A 16,171-nucleotide genomic window follows, 5' to 3' on the forward strand; every position below is an offset into this window, starting at 1 on the left:
TGTGTATGGGTAGGTGAAAAGTAATTTTTCCATTTCAATAAAATTACTTGTCTATCAGTGTGGTAAAAGCTAAAACTTTCTCCTGAGTTGCAGACAGAAGTATATCTGGTTCACATAAAAAAAAAACAAACAACGGAATTAGTGAACATGGTTCTAATTTGATCTTAAAAACTGTTGATAAATTTTGGAAAATGTCTTTCCAGAATCTCTCTAAATTTGGGCGCTCCCAAAACACATGGATCAGTGAAGCTTCAAACAATTTTACACTTCTCACATAATGGTTCAATAACTGCATAAAAACAACAGAATATGTAAACAAGACATATAAAGTTTAGGGGAGACATCAGTTTAAAAAAAAATAGTTGTGGGTGCCTGGAATGCTGTGCCGGGGATGGTGGTGGAGGCTGAAACATGGATGAAAGAAAAATAGAGGGTATGGATTAGGGAGGGTTTAGTACTTTTTTTTTAGGAAGGAATATATGGGTTGGGACAACATTGAGGGTTGAAGGGCCTGTACTGTGCTGTATTGTTCTATGTTGAATGAAATTACCCAAAACTTTGAGTCAGTGTTAAAGTAAATCAGAAGCAACAAAACAAACACCCATAAAATAGAAACAAACATGGCAGCAAAAAATATTGATATAACTATATGTGTCTTTAGTCCTATCTGAAAAAAACTGCTGTTCATTAATATGCTTCACCATTACATCCACTGCTATTTCTGCCACCCCCCCCCCCCGCCCCGCCCCAAGAAAGCCACATATTTGCACCATTTTTGTGTATCGATGTCCAATTTATCAAACTTTTGTGAGACAATGAGTTGAAACACTGGCACTTTGGCCTTTTCGGAGGCCCACTTCTGAAATGATGGTTTCCCTTAAAATTCTTCAAGCCTATGTATAATTTTTCTTCCTACCATTATACTAGTCTGAATTCCATTTTGAGAGTATTTATCCCCAATTAACCATATAACAACCATATAACAATTACAGCATGGAAACAGGCCAATTTGGCCCTTCTAGTCCACACTGATCCAAGAACCCTCCTCAAATCCCTCTTCCCATCACTCTGCCCACATCCCTCATCCCCCTCCCATCCATATACTTATCCAACTCTTTCTTAAAATTACAAAATTGACCCTGCCTCCACCACCTTTCCCGGAAGCCCATTCCACACAGTAACCACTCTCTGAGTAAAAAAGATCCCCCTCATGTTACTCCTAAACCTTTGCCCGACAACTCTCAACCCATGACCTCTTGTATCCATCTCTCCTACTCTCAATGGGAAAAGCCTTTCCACATCAACTCTATCTATCCCTCTCATTATCTTAAACACCTCTATCAAATCCCCTCTCAGCTTTCTACGTTCCAAGGAATAAAGACCTAATTTGCTCAATCTTTCCTTGTATTCCAGATGCTGAAACCCAGGCAACATTTTTGTAAATCTTCTCTGCACTCTCTCTATCTTGTTAATATCCTTCCTATAAAAACAAAGAGTCTGGGGCAAAAAGGAATTTGAATATCTGAAATTTCACCAATATACATGTATCGTAATCCAAAATTATTGAATCTGGGACAAGACCAACACGCATATACTAAGTCCCCTTTATTCACTTCACACCACCAGCATTCAGGGGTATTTTTTCAACCCTAATGTATTTATATAGATTATCTGGTTCACTCCTTGCTGGGGTCCAATAAAACTGGTGCAGAATTTTAAACTGAATTAGGTGCACTCTCAGGTCTCTTGACATTATTTAGATATTTTTACAAATTTTGTCCCATTCTTCCACCTCAAAAACCACACTCAAGGCGATTTCTCATGCTCTTTTAAAACGCAACAGAGGTTTATCCCATGAGATTTGTGTTCAGCCTGAATAATATAATGAAGCTTTGTGACCTTTACCATATGCAGCCAGTACAGTAGACAGTATCGTAGCAACTTGTGGGGGTTTGTGTGAAGCACATGACACAGTTGAAGATATCTCCAAAATTGTGACCTGGAGATATCATACTCAAACAGTTTATCTTGATACTAAACCAAGAAAGAAACAACTCCATGAGTTAACGATATCATGATTAGATTATTTCAATTTTGTTCCACTTTAATGAGTAGCATATTCTATGAATTATGCTTTTCAGGTGATTTTCAGGTGATTTAGAGTACTGAATTAACAATAACTTTATGATTTTGCAAGAAGAAATGGTTTCAGGAAGGGACCAATCAGCAATCTGCTCACTTGACCTCAGATCAGTGAAATTGATCATGAAACATTTGAATTATATTCTCAGGTGATTAAATGAAATCAGCAAACCTTCTTTTTGGGAATATGTCATGTACTATCAGTCAATCTGAATAAATATTACGCCATTTTGCACTTTGATGAATTGTTAGCAGCAAAACTGTAAATTATCCTGGTAAATAGAAATGCTACAATCCAGAAATGTTCTGGAGAAACTTAACAGGTCATGCTGCATCCATAGGAAGTAAAAGGTAACCAATGTTTCAAACCTGGGTCCTTCCTTAGTTACCTTTTATGTCCCATGGATGCTACATGAACTGCTGAGTTTTTCCAGCATTGAAAATATGTGGGGACTGAACTGCACCAGACCCCAGCACCTGCAGATTTTCTTGTTTACCTCCCAAGCGGATGAACTAAACTGTTAAGACATGTTACATTAACAACGTGTTTTTATTGGAGCATATCTTGTGAAATAAAAGCATGTATATTTCATTTGAGAATACACCACCTTGAATGGGGATGTGGATTCTTCCATCCCATTTGCTTTCTCAGATGATCCTGGGCCTGATATACTCCTGCGACGAGGGGAACGGTCTCCAGGTGGTTCTGCAACAAATAAGTGTTCAAAGGTCAGCTCTTCCTTCCTTTAGGCAGAGTACTTTGCAGAAATACTGAAATTAAGATCGCTTCCTCTGCAGCCTCACTGGAAATTAATAGCAATACAAAGAGGAAAAGGAGTACAAAGAGGACAATCTTCCACTGCTCATCCGTGGTGGCCTTCTGCCCAGCTGTTATGATGCCAACAGAGGGCAAGTTTGACCTGCCTATAGAACAGGGCCAATGGTGTTCTTTTATTCAACATCGGAGAACCCAAGATGCCAGTGCCCATCTATGGCAGCCGAGGCTATGCGGGTAGAAGGCTCCAGGGGAGGAATAGATGAGTGCAGTGCCCCAGAGTGGGAGAACACATGCCCACCCCACCCAGAAGGAATAGACCCTGAACAGTTGGAGATCACAGTAAAGGACCAGCGAAGGGCTAGGCAGGTGGACCAGGCCGTGAGCTGCTAGAGACCAACTTCAGGGAACCAGGTACTGGGATGTGAGGATGCTGAGGGCGAATGGGTACCAGAAGGGCCTCTGGTGTTGACAGCTTCCTGATCTAAGCGAGACTGAGGAGCCTGGAGTTCAGGTTCACCACTGCTCTTGACAGGAGGCCATGAGGCTACAGAGGTCATGGGAGGCTTTGAGGCCTTGGGGATGGAGGTGTTTAGGGATTAGATGTCCATGGTTAAGATGAGGCGGTCGAGTTCAGGGAACTGGAAGTTGTTAAAGTGATGGAGAGCATGCAAAATATTGTGGATGTAAGGCCAGGCTTTATTCCAGAGACCTGACAGCCATGGCTTGTCCCTGACAGTTTGTCCTCCAACATCACAAACATTTCTACGACTGATTCCACCTGCATTGAATTCGCCCATCGTTATTGAATGAAGATCTATCGGGTCCAATGCCTGAAGAGGGCGCACAAAATCAGTGAACTGGAGCGGACTCGAAAGGCCAACATGGCCTGTTTCTGCTCTGTAAATGGTTATATGGTTATAAATCACAAGGAATAAAATATGGAGCTCCTTTTCCCCATGATTCACAACTCAGTAAAATTCCACTTTACAAACAAATGCATGTTGTAATCTTTTCAGTGAATAGATTTTCTTTCTTTTGTGGGGTTGTGGAACACCATGGTGTCTTACCTTTGCCATCTACCCTAGTTCACAAAAGAACTGTAAAGTTCATTCAGCCCGACTCCATACCTTAATAATTCATTGAGATCCACTAAGTCTGACAATATTGGCAACTTTCTCTCCTGCCTAATTCAAATTGGACAGGGAAGATATGGGTTAATTCACAAGAGAAATTTAATGCTGCAGCTTCCAGATATCACTAAATGAAAGAAACAAATCAAGATGTTTCTCAAATTCATTGCTACAAAATCATTGTTCTGATGAAACTGAGAACAGTTTCATGCCACGATCCAGTAAGGTAGTGGAGATTAAACCAAATTGGGTTTATTAAATAATATTTGGAAAGCATTTGTGCTTTTGCTGATCTCTATAAAAGACTTTTTCAGAAAGAAGGGAAAAATCATTTTAACTGTTTGTTCTGAACACCAAGGAGTTCTCACAGACTGCAGATTATCATCAGATTGTTAGACTTGAGCAGAATCTAATTGGGCTGTATGTGCTTTTCACAGAGAAAGGTTCTAATATGGATGATTATTGAATTGTTCCTTCCAAATACCTGCAATGTTAACCCGTGTGCAGGCTGCAATTCACTATAATCTAGGATTCAGTGAGGGAGAAGACAGGGAGTACGCAATTTACAGCTGAGAGCTGCTACCAGAAGAAGGGCAAGGTGCATCAAATGGAAGGAAAGATGAAGTTCTTACTTCAAGCTGTCCAACTCCTATAACAGAGATAAATGAAATAATGTGCCAAACAATAGAATATAGAGGCAACCACAGAAACTCCATCACAAATATTTTAAAAAATCAATTTTGAAACATTTGCCTCCCAGAGTTTTTCTATCCCTTTTTTGGTTAAAGATGAGCCATCCACCTAGTATTCTTACTACATAATCAGCTGCTCTGAGCTTTAAAAAGTATGCCTCACACTGAGGCCACTCTCACGCTGCTTCTTATTACACCACAGGGAAAACTGCCAAGACTCCAATCGTGATATTTTAAATGTACTTGGCAAGGACATTACTAATTATATTGAAACCAAGATTGTGTCAGTCAGCTTTAATCAATTCCACCATCAATAAATACATGTGTAATGAATGGCTGGAAATGTAGCCAAAATACCTTTTTACAGGATTAATTCAGTTGATAGAGTATGATGTATTTATTTCACATAAAAAAATCGAATTTCTCGATTCCTAATTTCAAGTCATCAGTCAGCATGGAAGCAATGAGTGGGGGATGGTGTTGACTGGACATTAGAATAATTTTGATCCTGGTTGAGCAAGTTCTGAATAATATTTGAAGTCTTCAGACTCAGGATGAGCAGCTTGTTTACAAGCAACAAGAATGAAATTAAATCTTAGTTAGCATTCATGTCAAACACCATTCACCAAAAATGTTACTTCTTTTTCTTTTCTGACAAATGGTACTAAAGTGATTCTGCCATTTTCTTTTTTATTTTGGATTTTTAGCATCTGATCTGACTACCCAAAATCAGTAATTACCCAAAAGTAATCTAAACCTCCTGTCCAATTCAACCAGCTGCTTGTGCTTGGTAGTGGACCAGGCTAATTATCAGCTTCTCCACTTGTCTGCAGAATCCCACTGGTCCACTTACCATGTTTTGAGCTGACTCTCATATCTGCCCAACCAGGCTAGAACCAGCCAACCTTCAGGACCTTGGTGAGACAGTGAGCCAGCTTGGGCTGCACTGCAACTAGGAAACATGATTCATTGCCTACACAGTGAACATCAGGAATTTTTGTAAAAGAAAATTTGGATGCACATTGTCCAAAATCCACCATCGTCTGGGTCCTGGTTGTGGAAAGCTGCTAAATCATCACAGTGCTTCACTGGAGCAGCAGTTCGTTCCTCTGGAGCCAAGCTTTTCAGTCTAAAGCTGACAAATAACAGGATGGAGGTAGCACCCACACCCCCCATCCCAAGCCTCCCAGAAGTTGACCCTAGATGTCAGGTTTGGGTTGAGAATCAATAAAAAGTCTAAATCCTTAGACAAGGATTGGATTCAATTTGGCTCGTGGTTGAATTAGGTTGTTACTTTGTATCCAAGCATAACTCTGGGACAATCATTTTCAGATGGTTATAATATGAATGTTTGCACTGGTGATGCTGGGCCAAAACACCACATTTCATGTCTTGTTCATGTCAATAAATTCTGATTCTGATTCTAAATGCCAAAACAGCAGCACGGGGCGTTTGATGGTCAAGGAAGTATGAAAATAATTCAAACCATTCAAAATTTCCCACCTTGAGATCTATTTGGTGACAGATTCTGAGAAAGGAGAAACAGAAAATGTGTAGAAAAAAATTGGAATGTTGAAAAAAAGGGAGAAGAAGAGGAGGGAGGTTGGACAATCATCTCTCAGAGCACAATCTTCAAATATATCACAGCAACTCATAAATGTTTTGCAGCAGTTCCTCACAATATGGGAACTGTGACTTCTGAAAAGGATAAACACAGCAGGAGAATGGGAACTAAATCACCTCAAGGTTCCCCTCCCTCCTTGTCAGACACCATTTGTCATTGAGAACAATATAGCCTTTCCTTCATCATTGTTGGATCAAGACTGTACACGGATAGTCAGATGATAATGAACTTGAACTTATAATTAATGTCTAAACACCACCACAAGGATTGCAGCAATTCCTGACAGCAGATGACCTCACCACCCTCTCAAGCACAAATTGAATTGGACAAAAAAAAGGTTTGCAAGCATTGTCCACATTCCATGAAAAAATTAAAATGAACGGGAAGGAGTCCATATATAGGGAGTGCGCTCACTTAAAGATGCGGAGAAAATGTGTGTGTGTGTGTGCGTGTGTGTGTGCACTCGTGCATTTGAATAGACGAGTATGCACACACGTGCATGTATGAGGAGTAAAACATGAAAGGCTGCAGACACCATAGTTGAAGTAAAACACAATGCTGAAGAAACTCAGCAGGTCAGAGTCTCCTTTATACAACAAAGTTAAAGATACTTAACCAATGTTTCGGGCTTGAGCCCTTCCAGGTATTCATCATATGTATCTTTATCTTTGCGACATAAAAGTACACTGTTTGACCTGTTAAGTTTTTCCAGCATTGTGTTTTGACTACATGCAAAAGGAATATGGAAATTATTTGCAGCTATTATAGCCAGATCAAGGTGTCAACTGCTGGTTTGCATTAATCTGTGAATCTGTCAGAGAGAAATTGCATTGGTACTGGAGGTGCTCCAATGAAGTCTGCAAGAAAGTTGTGAACTTGGCTCTCATCATCACACATACATCCTCTCCTCCCCTCCACTGCCTCCGTCCATGTTTCTCACTTAGAAAAGAAGCTAACTCATTCCACCCCATCCACAATCTTGTCAACCACTTCAGACGATGGGAGATCACAGTGGAGGGCGGCACAGTTGGCGCAGCAGTTAGTGCCACACATTTACAGTGCCAGCAATCGGGACAGGGGGTTTGAATCCCACGCTGGCTGGAAAGAGTTTGTGTGGGTTTTCCCCGGGGGCTCCAGTTTCCTCCCATTGTTCAAAACGTACCAGGGGTGTAGGTTAATTGGGTGTAAATAGGGCAGCATGGACTCATGGGCCGAAATGACCCGTTACCGTGCTGTATGGCTAAATTAAGTTAACAATTTTTTAAAAATCACACTCCACCAGATTTAGTAACATTCTTCCTGTTATTAGTCTCTTTAATGAATATCATACCAGTAAAAATAAGTTGCCTTTGCTCTGTACTCACAGATCTCTCTGAATGTCTGAGCTTCTGCACTGTTTGACCAACCATACTATGTAGAGATGTCCAGCTGGACTGCTTGCAAAATAAACTTTTTCACCACACCTTGCAACATGTGAACTTAAAAATGTACAACAGTTGTCTTTAATCCTTTTGCAATAACAGAATTGGCCACTGAATCGGACAAGGGATCGAGCATGATGAAAGAGGGTGAGAAGAAAAGATAAAGTGTGGAATTTCACTGGAAATAATGTTTCTGGGTTACGACACTTGATCAAAGATGCGGTATCTCTAACAACACTCCTTTGAGCTAACATTACAAAATGCAGTAGCCATAGTTAACATAGTGGTTAACATAATGTGTTAGCACCAGAAATCAGGATCTGGGTACGAATCCCATGCTGTTTATAAGGAGTTTGTATGTTCTCCCTGTGTCCTTGTGGGTTTCCTCTGGGTGCTCCAGTTTCTGTCACCGTTCAAAACGTACTAGGGGTTGTAGGGAATTGAGTGGCACAGGTTTGTGCGCCAAAATGGCCTGTTTCTGTGCTGTATGTCTAATTTCATTTAAATCTTGCACAGTTCAGAAATCTTTGTGGTCCACTTACTCAGCCAGTGAGTCAGAAGCATAGTGTGCAGGTGGGCTGGGTGCATAGCCAGATTCAGTTGGGGACAGGGCAGGTTTGTGGCTGGAGCTGGGGTGCAGAGGACAATATTTTTCCTTTTAAGCTAAATCGGGCATGTTTAAAAATTCATTATGTTAAGTGCAAGAAAATATAAAATAAAAATGCTTGGCTATTAATCAGAGAAAAACATCCTGGAAAATTTGGTAGTCTGGCACTTCCAAAGTCCCAAGTACTAGATTTTCAAAGTTCTACAGCAGAACAAGTACCACTTCTGGCATATGTCAGAGTCCATATTTTAAATATTAGATACATTTAAACCTACGATTGGAAATGGAAGAAAATGAAGGGCTTCACCATCATCACACCGTCTCAGTCATCAAGGTGGCAGCACTACTTTTGCGTTGTGCAAAAAAAAAGTCACCCCTGTTGTTATAAAATCTCAGAAGTCACAGCTGTCCAGGGGTTGCTTTTGGAAATGGTTTGACAATGCAGGTTTAGTATCAAGCACAAATAGAGAGGATTCAGTATGACAGTTAAGAATCCAATTATTTGCAAAAGTCATCCAAGCGACTTCAATTATATTGAACACATGCACATTTCACTAAATCTTGGTGAAATCTCTAATTTTGTCCACTAGTTTTGACAAATGTAAATTCTCAGCAGCTGGGCATAAAATGGCAAGATTCAGTTGTGTCATCAACTGTAATCACAAGAAGTTTCAGCAATGCACAAGATAAAGTTCACACAAAAACTCACTGGATCTTGAAAACAACAGTATTGTCTGAGCTATCAACATTGATGCTTCCTCTGAACAGTGTTGCAATTTCCAGATGAGGGTGATCTATGAATCCACTTTAATCAATTAATGGCTTTATCAACCCCACCCCCCATCCAAAAAAAAACCTATTATTTACAACTGAACACTGAAGAGTAATTCCCTCCAGTTGATGGATCAAATGGCTCAGGGACAAGTGCTGACTAAAATCTATTTCTAGCCAAGAGCCTCACAAAAATGACATTAACTTGCTCAATACTTGCAAAATTCAAACAAATTTATCCATCAATTCAGTGCAATTGAGACAAAGAAATTACTCCACTTTAAATTTACACCATAAGCAATTTTTAAACCATGGTTCAAAGTGTATGAGTGTTCAAGTCTTGAGCAACAGAACAACGTACCAGACTGCTGTAAAAACAAAATAGGCTGGGAAACTTGGTATACTAAAAATATTGTTATCTCCCATGGAGTGCATCCAACAGAATGCTACTATATTAAGACTCTTATAGAATAAACCTCAGCATCTAAATAAGTTAAAATAGTTGACTGTTAAAATCCTTATTGAAAAATAATAAAATTAAGACATATTTAAAGTTATGTTCAAAGTTGTGTCAATATACAGTGCCCTCATAGTGTTTTTCCTTTATTTTCCCCTGTGCTCCACAGTTTTAAATTTAAAATCAAACAATTCTCACATGATTAAAGTGCACATTCCAGATTTTATTCAAGTTTATTTGAAGAATTCTCATCATAATTAAGAAAAATCCACAAACGAATGCCTGACAGATCAGAATCACTCTTCAGGAGGCAGGTGTGGATATGTCAATGTCTATTGTCCACAGAACACTTCAGGAACAGAAATACAGAGGCTACAGTGCAAGATTCAAACCATGTCAAAGGTGGTATGCTTTGGATCTTGGGCAGTTCCTTTATACCTCCACTCTTAGCTCTTGCCATCACTCTGATACAGTTTAATCTTGGTCTCAACTGTCCACAAGACCTTTTTCCAGAATTCTGCAGGCTCTTTTAAATACTTCTTGGCAAACTGCGATCTGGCCATCCTTTCTGTGGCTAACAAGTGGTTTGCATCTTGCAGTATAGGCACTGTATTTTTGTTCATGAAGTCTTCTGAGGTCAATAGTCATCGACACATCCACACTTGCCTCGTGAAGAATGTTTCTGATTTGTCGGACAAACGTTTGGGGATTTTTCTTCATTATGATGAGAACTTTTCTGTCATCAGTAGTGGAGGTGTTCCTTGGAATATCAGCCCCTTTTGCGATTACTGAGCTCACCAGTACATTCTTTCTTCTTAATGATGTTCCAAACTGTTGATTTTGGTAATCCGACAGTTTGGGCACTGTCTCTTACTGTTTTATTCATGTTTTTCAGCCTCATAATCGATTATTTGACTTTCATTGTCACAACTCTGGTCCTCATGCTGAAAAATGGCAACGACAGACACCAAAAGTGATCAAACACTTTGAAGGAAGTCTAGCTCTCTTATACCTATGAAGCAATTCGACATACCTGAGTAATCACAAACACCTGGGAAGCCAAATGTCCCAAACATTATGGTGTCCTGAAAAGGGGGAACTACATTTAAAAAGTGCTGTGATTTCTACACGGACAAACCAAAATGTATACAAATACAGGGATACCTTGTATAACACAGTTAACATTTTCCAAACAAGTTCAGTGTTATGGAAAACCACACTGTTCAAACCGTTATTACAATGTACTTTAACATAATATGTTCCAATCCTATAATTATTTATTCTTTTACCTAGAACTCTTATGCAACCATGTACATAAAATATTTAAAAGAGATAGATCAAACAGAAAAATGATAACGATCTTTATTGGCAATAAGTGAACATGGTTTATTTAAGAAAATATTTACCTCATATAGTTTGCTCTTGTTTAATCTTATTTTTTTCATCATGCATACCAAATTCTAACACCGCTCTTGATGTCCATCCATAAGGTAATTGCAAGCATCTTTGATTTTTCCAATAAACATTGATAATTACTCTGAGGTGAATTCTTTCATTGGCGCTTCAGTCAGAAAGCTTGCAGCTGTGTCAGCACGCACAGATTCACCAGTAATTCAAACATTATGGAGCCCCATGAAGTTTTTGAAGTTGTAAAACCAACCACGACTTGCTTAAAAAGTTCCCCCTCATTTCCCCTTTCTTCATTTTTAATGTCCAATAGAGGTTTGTTGCTTTAGGTTGAATTGTCATTTGATTTAATGGAATTGTTTTCTGGTTGCAATTACAGAGCAGCCATGGCCTTCCTGCATAGAGTCTAGAGCAATACTAAAACAAGTTGAAGGTGAACGAACACAGCTTGTTGCTGACACATTCAAATATTGCACCACTGTTGGTAAGGCAACACTCATAAAATTTAACAATTTTTGGTTATTACTGTATTAAAATTATAAACCGCGTTGTATCAAAACCCGTGTGTGTTGTTCAAAACCATGGTATTCTTGTAATCTTGAATAAAATTTAGAATGTGAACTTTAATTACATGTGAATTATTTGATTACAAATTTAAAACTGTGGAGGACAGTGGCAAATAAAGAAAATAAAAAGTCTCTTTGTCCCAAACATTATGGAGGACACTATATATGGGGGAAAAGTATGTTCATCTCCTGGAGACACATTACAGGACACTCCGGTGATTCCAAATGTAAAAGATAAAGTAGTAGACAAGATAATTACCTTCTCCTTAAAACCTCACCACAAGAAAAGCAATCCATGTAAAACAAGGTGGGGAACAAATCAATTTTGCAGAATTCCCACCCTTCATTTCCCAATCAATTAAAGCCCAACTGTTCAATCCTTGATGTGCTGATCCCACCAGCTCCAGAAGGTTGTGACTCCGTTTCCTTCGTTGCAGTCTCCATTCTTCAAACCTCAGGTCCATCTCTCCTCCATACACTCCCATTCCAGCCTCACTTTCCAGCTGTCTCTGAAGGCCCTTCTAAACTTGGCCCCACTGAGACCATCCATATTCTAAGTATACCAACACCACCCGGTTAATGCAGCTGTCAAAATACAAATCAACAGAGTTTGCATATAAAACTCAGTTAATTTCATAAATCCAATCTCAATAACCAAACTAGTAATAAATATTAAGAAAACCTCATATAACTTTCAACAAATTGTAATCAAAATTGAATCAATCTCCAGAAGTCAAATGTTCTACAGATGATGAAAATCAGAAATAAAAACAGAAAATGCCTGAAATATTCACCAAGGCAGGTAATATCTGTGCATAGAGAAACAGAAATGACATTTCAGGTCATCTTCACCACACTTTATTATAGTTCAAAGTCATCAACTTCGAACAAACATCTTGCCTTTGTTTTCCAATGAATAAATGACATCTTTCCTGTCTAAGCCATATTCTACTCATGCTATTCAGTGACTAGAAGAAATGGGTTGATTGAGTGATTATATTAGATCAGATAGTATGTAGGAAATTTGTCATTAACCTGCATGAGCTTTTGATCCGAATCACAAAAAGATTCCACTATATGTGGCAAGTGTCGAACAAATTCTAATTCAGCAAGACCCAACCTATAAGAGATACAGATAGAGCAGTGGTTCTCAACCTTTTTCTTTCCACTCACATACCACTTTAAGTATTCCCTATGCCATAGGTGCTCTGTGATTAGTAAGGGATTGCTTAAGGTGGTATGTGGGTGGAAAGAAAAAGTTTGAAAACCACTGTTTTAATACCTAATTGACTTGTTATGTGCCTGATTTCAGAACTCCAAAGGAAATGGGCCAATGACAATTTTTCTGAAGCACAATTGGGTCTAGAGCAGTGATTCTCAACCTTCTCTTCCCACTCACATTCCACCTTAAGCAATCCCTTACTAATCACAGTGAACTGATGGCATAGGGATTACTTAAGCTGGAATGTGAATGGGAAGAAATAGGTTGAGAACCACTGAGATAGAGTAAATGCAAGCATTTACTTTTTTTTTCCACTGAGGTTAGGTGAAACAAGAACTACAGGACATGGGTTAAAGGGCACATTAGGGGGAGCCTTCACGCAAAGACTGGTGAGAGAGTGGAATGACCTGCCAGCTGAAGTAGTGAGTGCAGAGTTGATTTTGAAAATGAAGAAACATTTGTAGAGATATATGGATGGGACAGGTATGGTGAGCTAAGGTCCAGATGCAAGTCAATGGGACTAGAGAGAATAATAATTGGGCACAGATTCTAAGGGCCTGTTTCTGTGCTGTCACGTTCAATATATTAATTTATGTCAGAAACAGTTTAAATCAACAATTCTATTGATACGAAAGCAGCTCAAGTTGCAGATCTTAAGTTATGCTGGCATTCTGACTGGCAATATCAGGTTTCTTAAAATGAATGTTCTCCTTCTTTCTTTAACCAGCAATAGAATAATAACCTCCCAAGAACAAGGCAGCAATTAAATAAAGTAAATGGAATTGTTTATTATCAAAGATGCAGTGAAAACATTTGTTTTGTGTGTTATCCAGGCAAGTCAACCTCTATGTAGCACAGCAGGCACTGCAAGAATAAAAATATCGTGTGGCAACAAATAAAAACTGCAGGGTCTAGTGTCACCTCAGAAATACTGCAGGTACCAGTGTTAAACAGAAAAGTGCAAACATCCATTTCATACAAAAGGGAGGTCCATTCCAGAGCCTGATCACAGCAAGAAAGAAACTGTCCTTCAGTCTGAAGGTTCATGCTTTCAAATTGATGTATCTTCTGCCTGAAGGATGTGGGGAAGAAGACAGTGTGACCAGGAAATAAGTGAACCATTATGGTGATCAATTGGTTTGGTCTGCAATCTTAAATTTTTTAATTTAGATATACAGCATGGTTACAAGTCATTTTGGTTCATGAGTCCATGTCACCCAATTTATACCCAATTAACCTATATCCCTGGTATGTTTTGAACGGCGGAGGCAACCAGAGCCCCTGGGGAAAACCCACGCAGACACGGGGAAAACATACAAACTCCTTACAGACAGTGCAGGATTCGAAACCCGGACCAAATCGCTGACACTGTAAAGGCGTTGAGCTAACCGCTACGCCAACCATTAGATAAGCAGAACTCACTCGATGAACGTAGTCCAAAGACCATCTCTTATTATTCCTGCTGCAGCGTTTCCTTGCATTGGACATGTACTTATGCATTTCACACCTTTTTGGTTTCTGAAATTTACATGCACACTTGGAGTACTGAATAAGCTCAAGATTACCCTGGCAAAATTGGATCTGTCAAAAAAGCCTGCATAAAATTATATAAAATGGCAGCACAAGCAATTTGTCATCCACATCTACACATGTTAAAACTGAATGGAACAAGAATTGGTGGGAGTGGCTGGTGGGATATGGATGGAAGTATGTAGAAAACAAAAGCGGACTCGATGTCAATGTTAAGATGACTCCCAAGAAGGTATTCCTACATTACGCAGCTGAGCAAACTCATTTTAAAGAAAATGTAACATATTCAAAGGGTAAACCAATCAAATAGAATTCTGTTTGAGCTGGGAATCTGAACTGACAATACAAATGAGAATGGAAGCAATCCAAATGCTTACAAAAAGGTTAATATTTGGTTTTGGTTGCTATGGTTCAAAGATCCATAAAGAGAATGTTCAAACAAATTTTCAGCCAAATAAAAGCACTCATTAAAAAAAATACAATTCACAATTCTTTTGCCTTCAAATCCTGTCTTGATGTGGACTTGAGGCCAGTCATTAGTCCAAGATGCCACTCCACAAACATCAGCTCCCTTCCTGTTATGCAATCACATTACTGTTGCAATCAAAATATCTCCCATCTCCAGCATTTTCTGGGAAGGAAGCACTTTAGAATGTATGAGAAATTGGAGTGCAAGCGAATGTTAGACTGTAACAAGTTTGCACATCATTACACTGAACATAAAAGCTTTGACCCAAAAACTTGTGCAAGTCTACCAACTTACCCTGAGTACTGAAAGGAGAGCTGGGACTTGGCTGGTCTCCGAGGCACCCATACTCGCCGGCAGGCTGCACCGTACATTGGTGACAAAATGAAAACACCAGCGTTGACCAGGGAGATGTTATCGAGCATGACTGCATTGGCACCGAGTTAGTGCCAAGGTAAGGCTGACCCGCCGATGAAAAGAGTGGCTGGTAATGCAAATAAATGCAAGTTACAACCGCGATGATGTCAGAAAATACAGCACACGGTAGAGAATGAGGTTAGTGATATTTTGTCTCCTCTTCCCAGCAACAATGAATGAGATGAGTCATGACTTTTAACTTAGAATTCCAAATGGTCATTACTGAAAGCCTTTTTTCAGAACCACAAAGGCAGATGATGCAAATTTGAAAATTTTGTGAACATTCCCTTGTCTTTAAGAACATTAAAGTTGCAGCAACGAAAGAACACATTTTGTTTTTTTCTCTCTCTCTCTCAACCCATTCCTCAGTCATATAAATCTCAGTAGGTCTGATGAAATTACTTCCATTCAGTGAATGACTACATTTAAAGCACAAAGCTGAACCAGTAACATAGAACCCTAACTTGATTGTGACAATCAAAATAAAACATGGTCTGACACCACATGTAAAAAAAGTCTCCCACTTTCAATCTTGAGCTTCCTCCCTTTTAAATCCCACCTCTTCTCAAGATGATGACTTTTGCTTCAGACAACGAAGTGTGGCTTTGTGATGCTCCATTCTCAAAAATGGATGCAAAATTTCTGTTATTTATTCAATGTTAATTATCAAACAATTAAGGATCTGAATAACAACTATGGTCTCAAACAAAGTCCAAATTATAATCTCAAAACAACTTGGTTTAACTTATTGAAACATTTCATCTAAGAGCTGAAAAAGTGAGGCAGGCTATTTAACCTTACAGTGCCCCTTCTTGATCACACACAGCATTCACTCACACTGACTCATTTTCCAGCAACCATATTATTATCATAGGAGGCAGTGCACTTAGCAACTTGACCAGTGAGATACAAAAGGCACAGGCAGACAGACATCAGAGATG

The 16,171-nt window shown here is 39.2% G+C and overlaps 1 protein-coding gene across 10 annotated transcripts in view; it reads right to left on the reverse strand.

Moving 5' to 3' along the window:
* Positions 1 to 16,171, reverse strand: part of rasal2 (RAS protein activator like 2) — a 512,219-nt gene that overhangs the window by 188,473 nt on the left and 307,575 nt on the right. For all 10 annotated transcript variants that reach the window (XM_069937683.1, XM_069937680.1, XM_069937678.1 and 7 more), the window contains one exon: positions 2,751 to 2,848. In XM_069937683.1, coding sequence (XP_069793784.1) covers positions 2,751 to 2,848 — 98 coding nt within the window. The remainder of the gene's footprint in view (positions 1 to 2,750; positions 2,849 to 16,171) is intronic.

This window comes from Narcine bancroftii, chromosome 5 (assembly GCF_036971445.1).
Source record: "Narcine bancroftii isolate sNarBan1 chromosome 5, sNarBan1.hap1, whole genome shotgun sequence".
NCBI classification, from domain to species: domain Eukaryota; kingdom Metazoa; phylum Chordata; class Chondrichthyes; order Torpediniformes; family Narcinidae; genus Narcine; species Narcine bancroftii.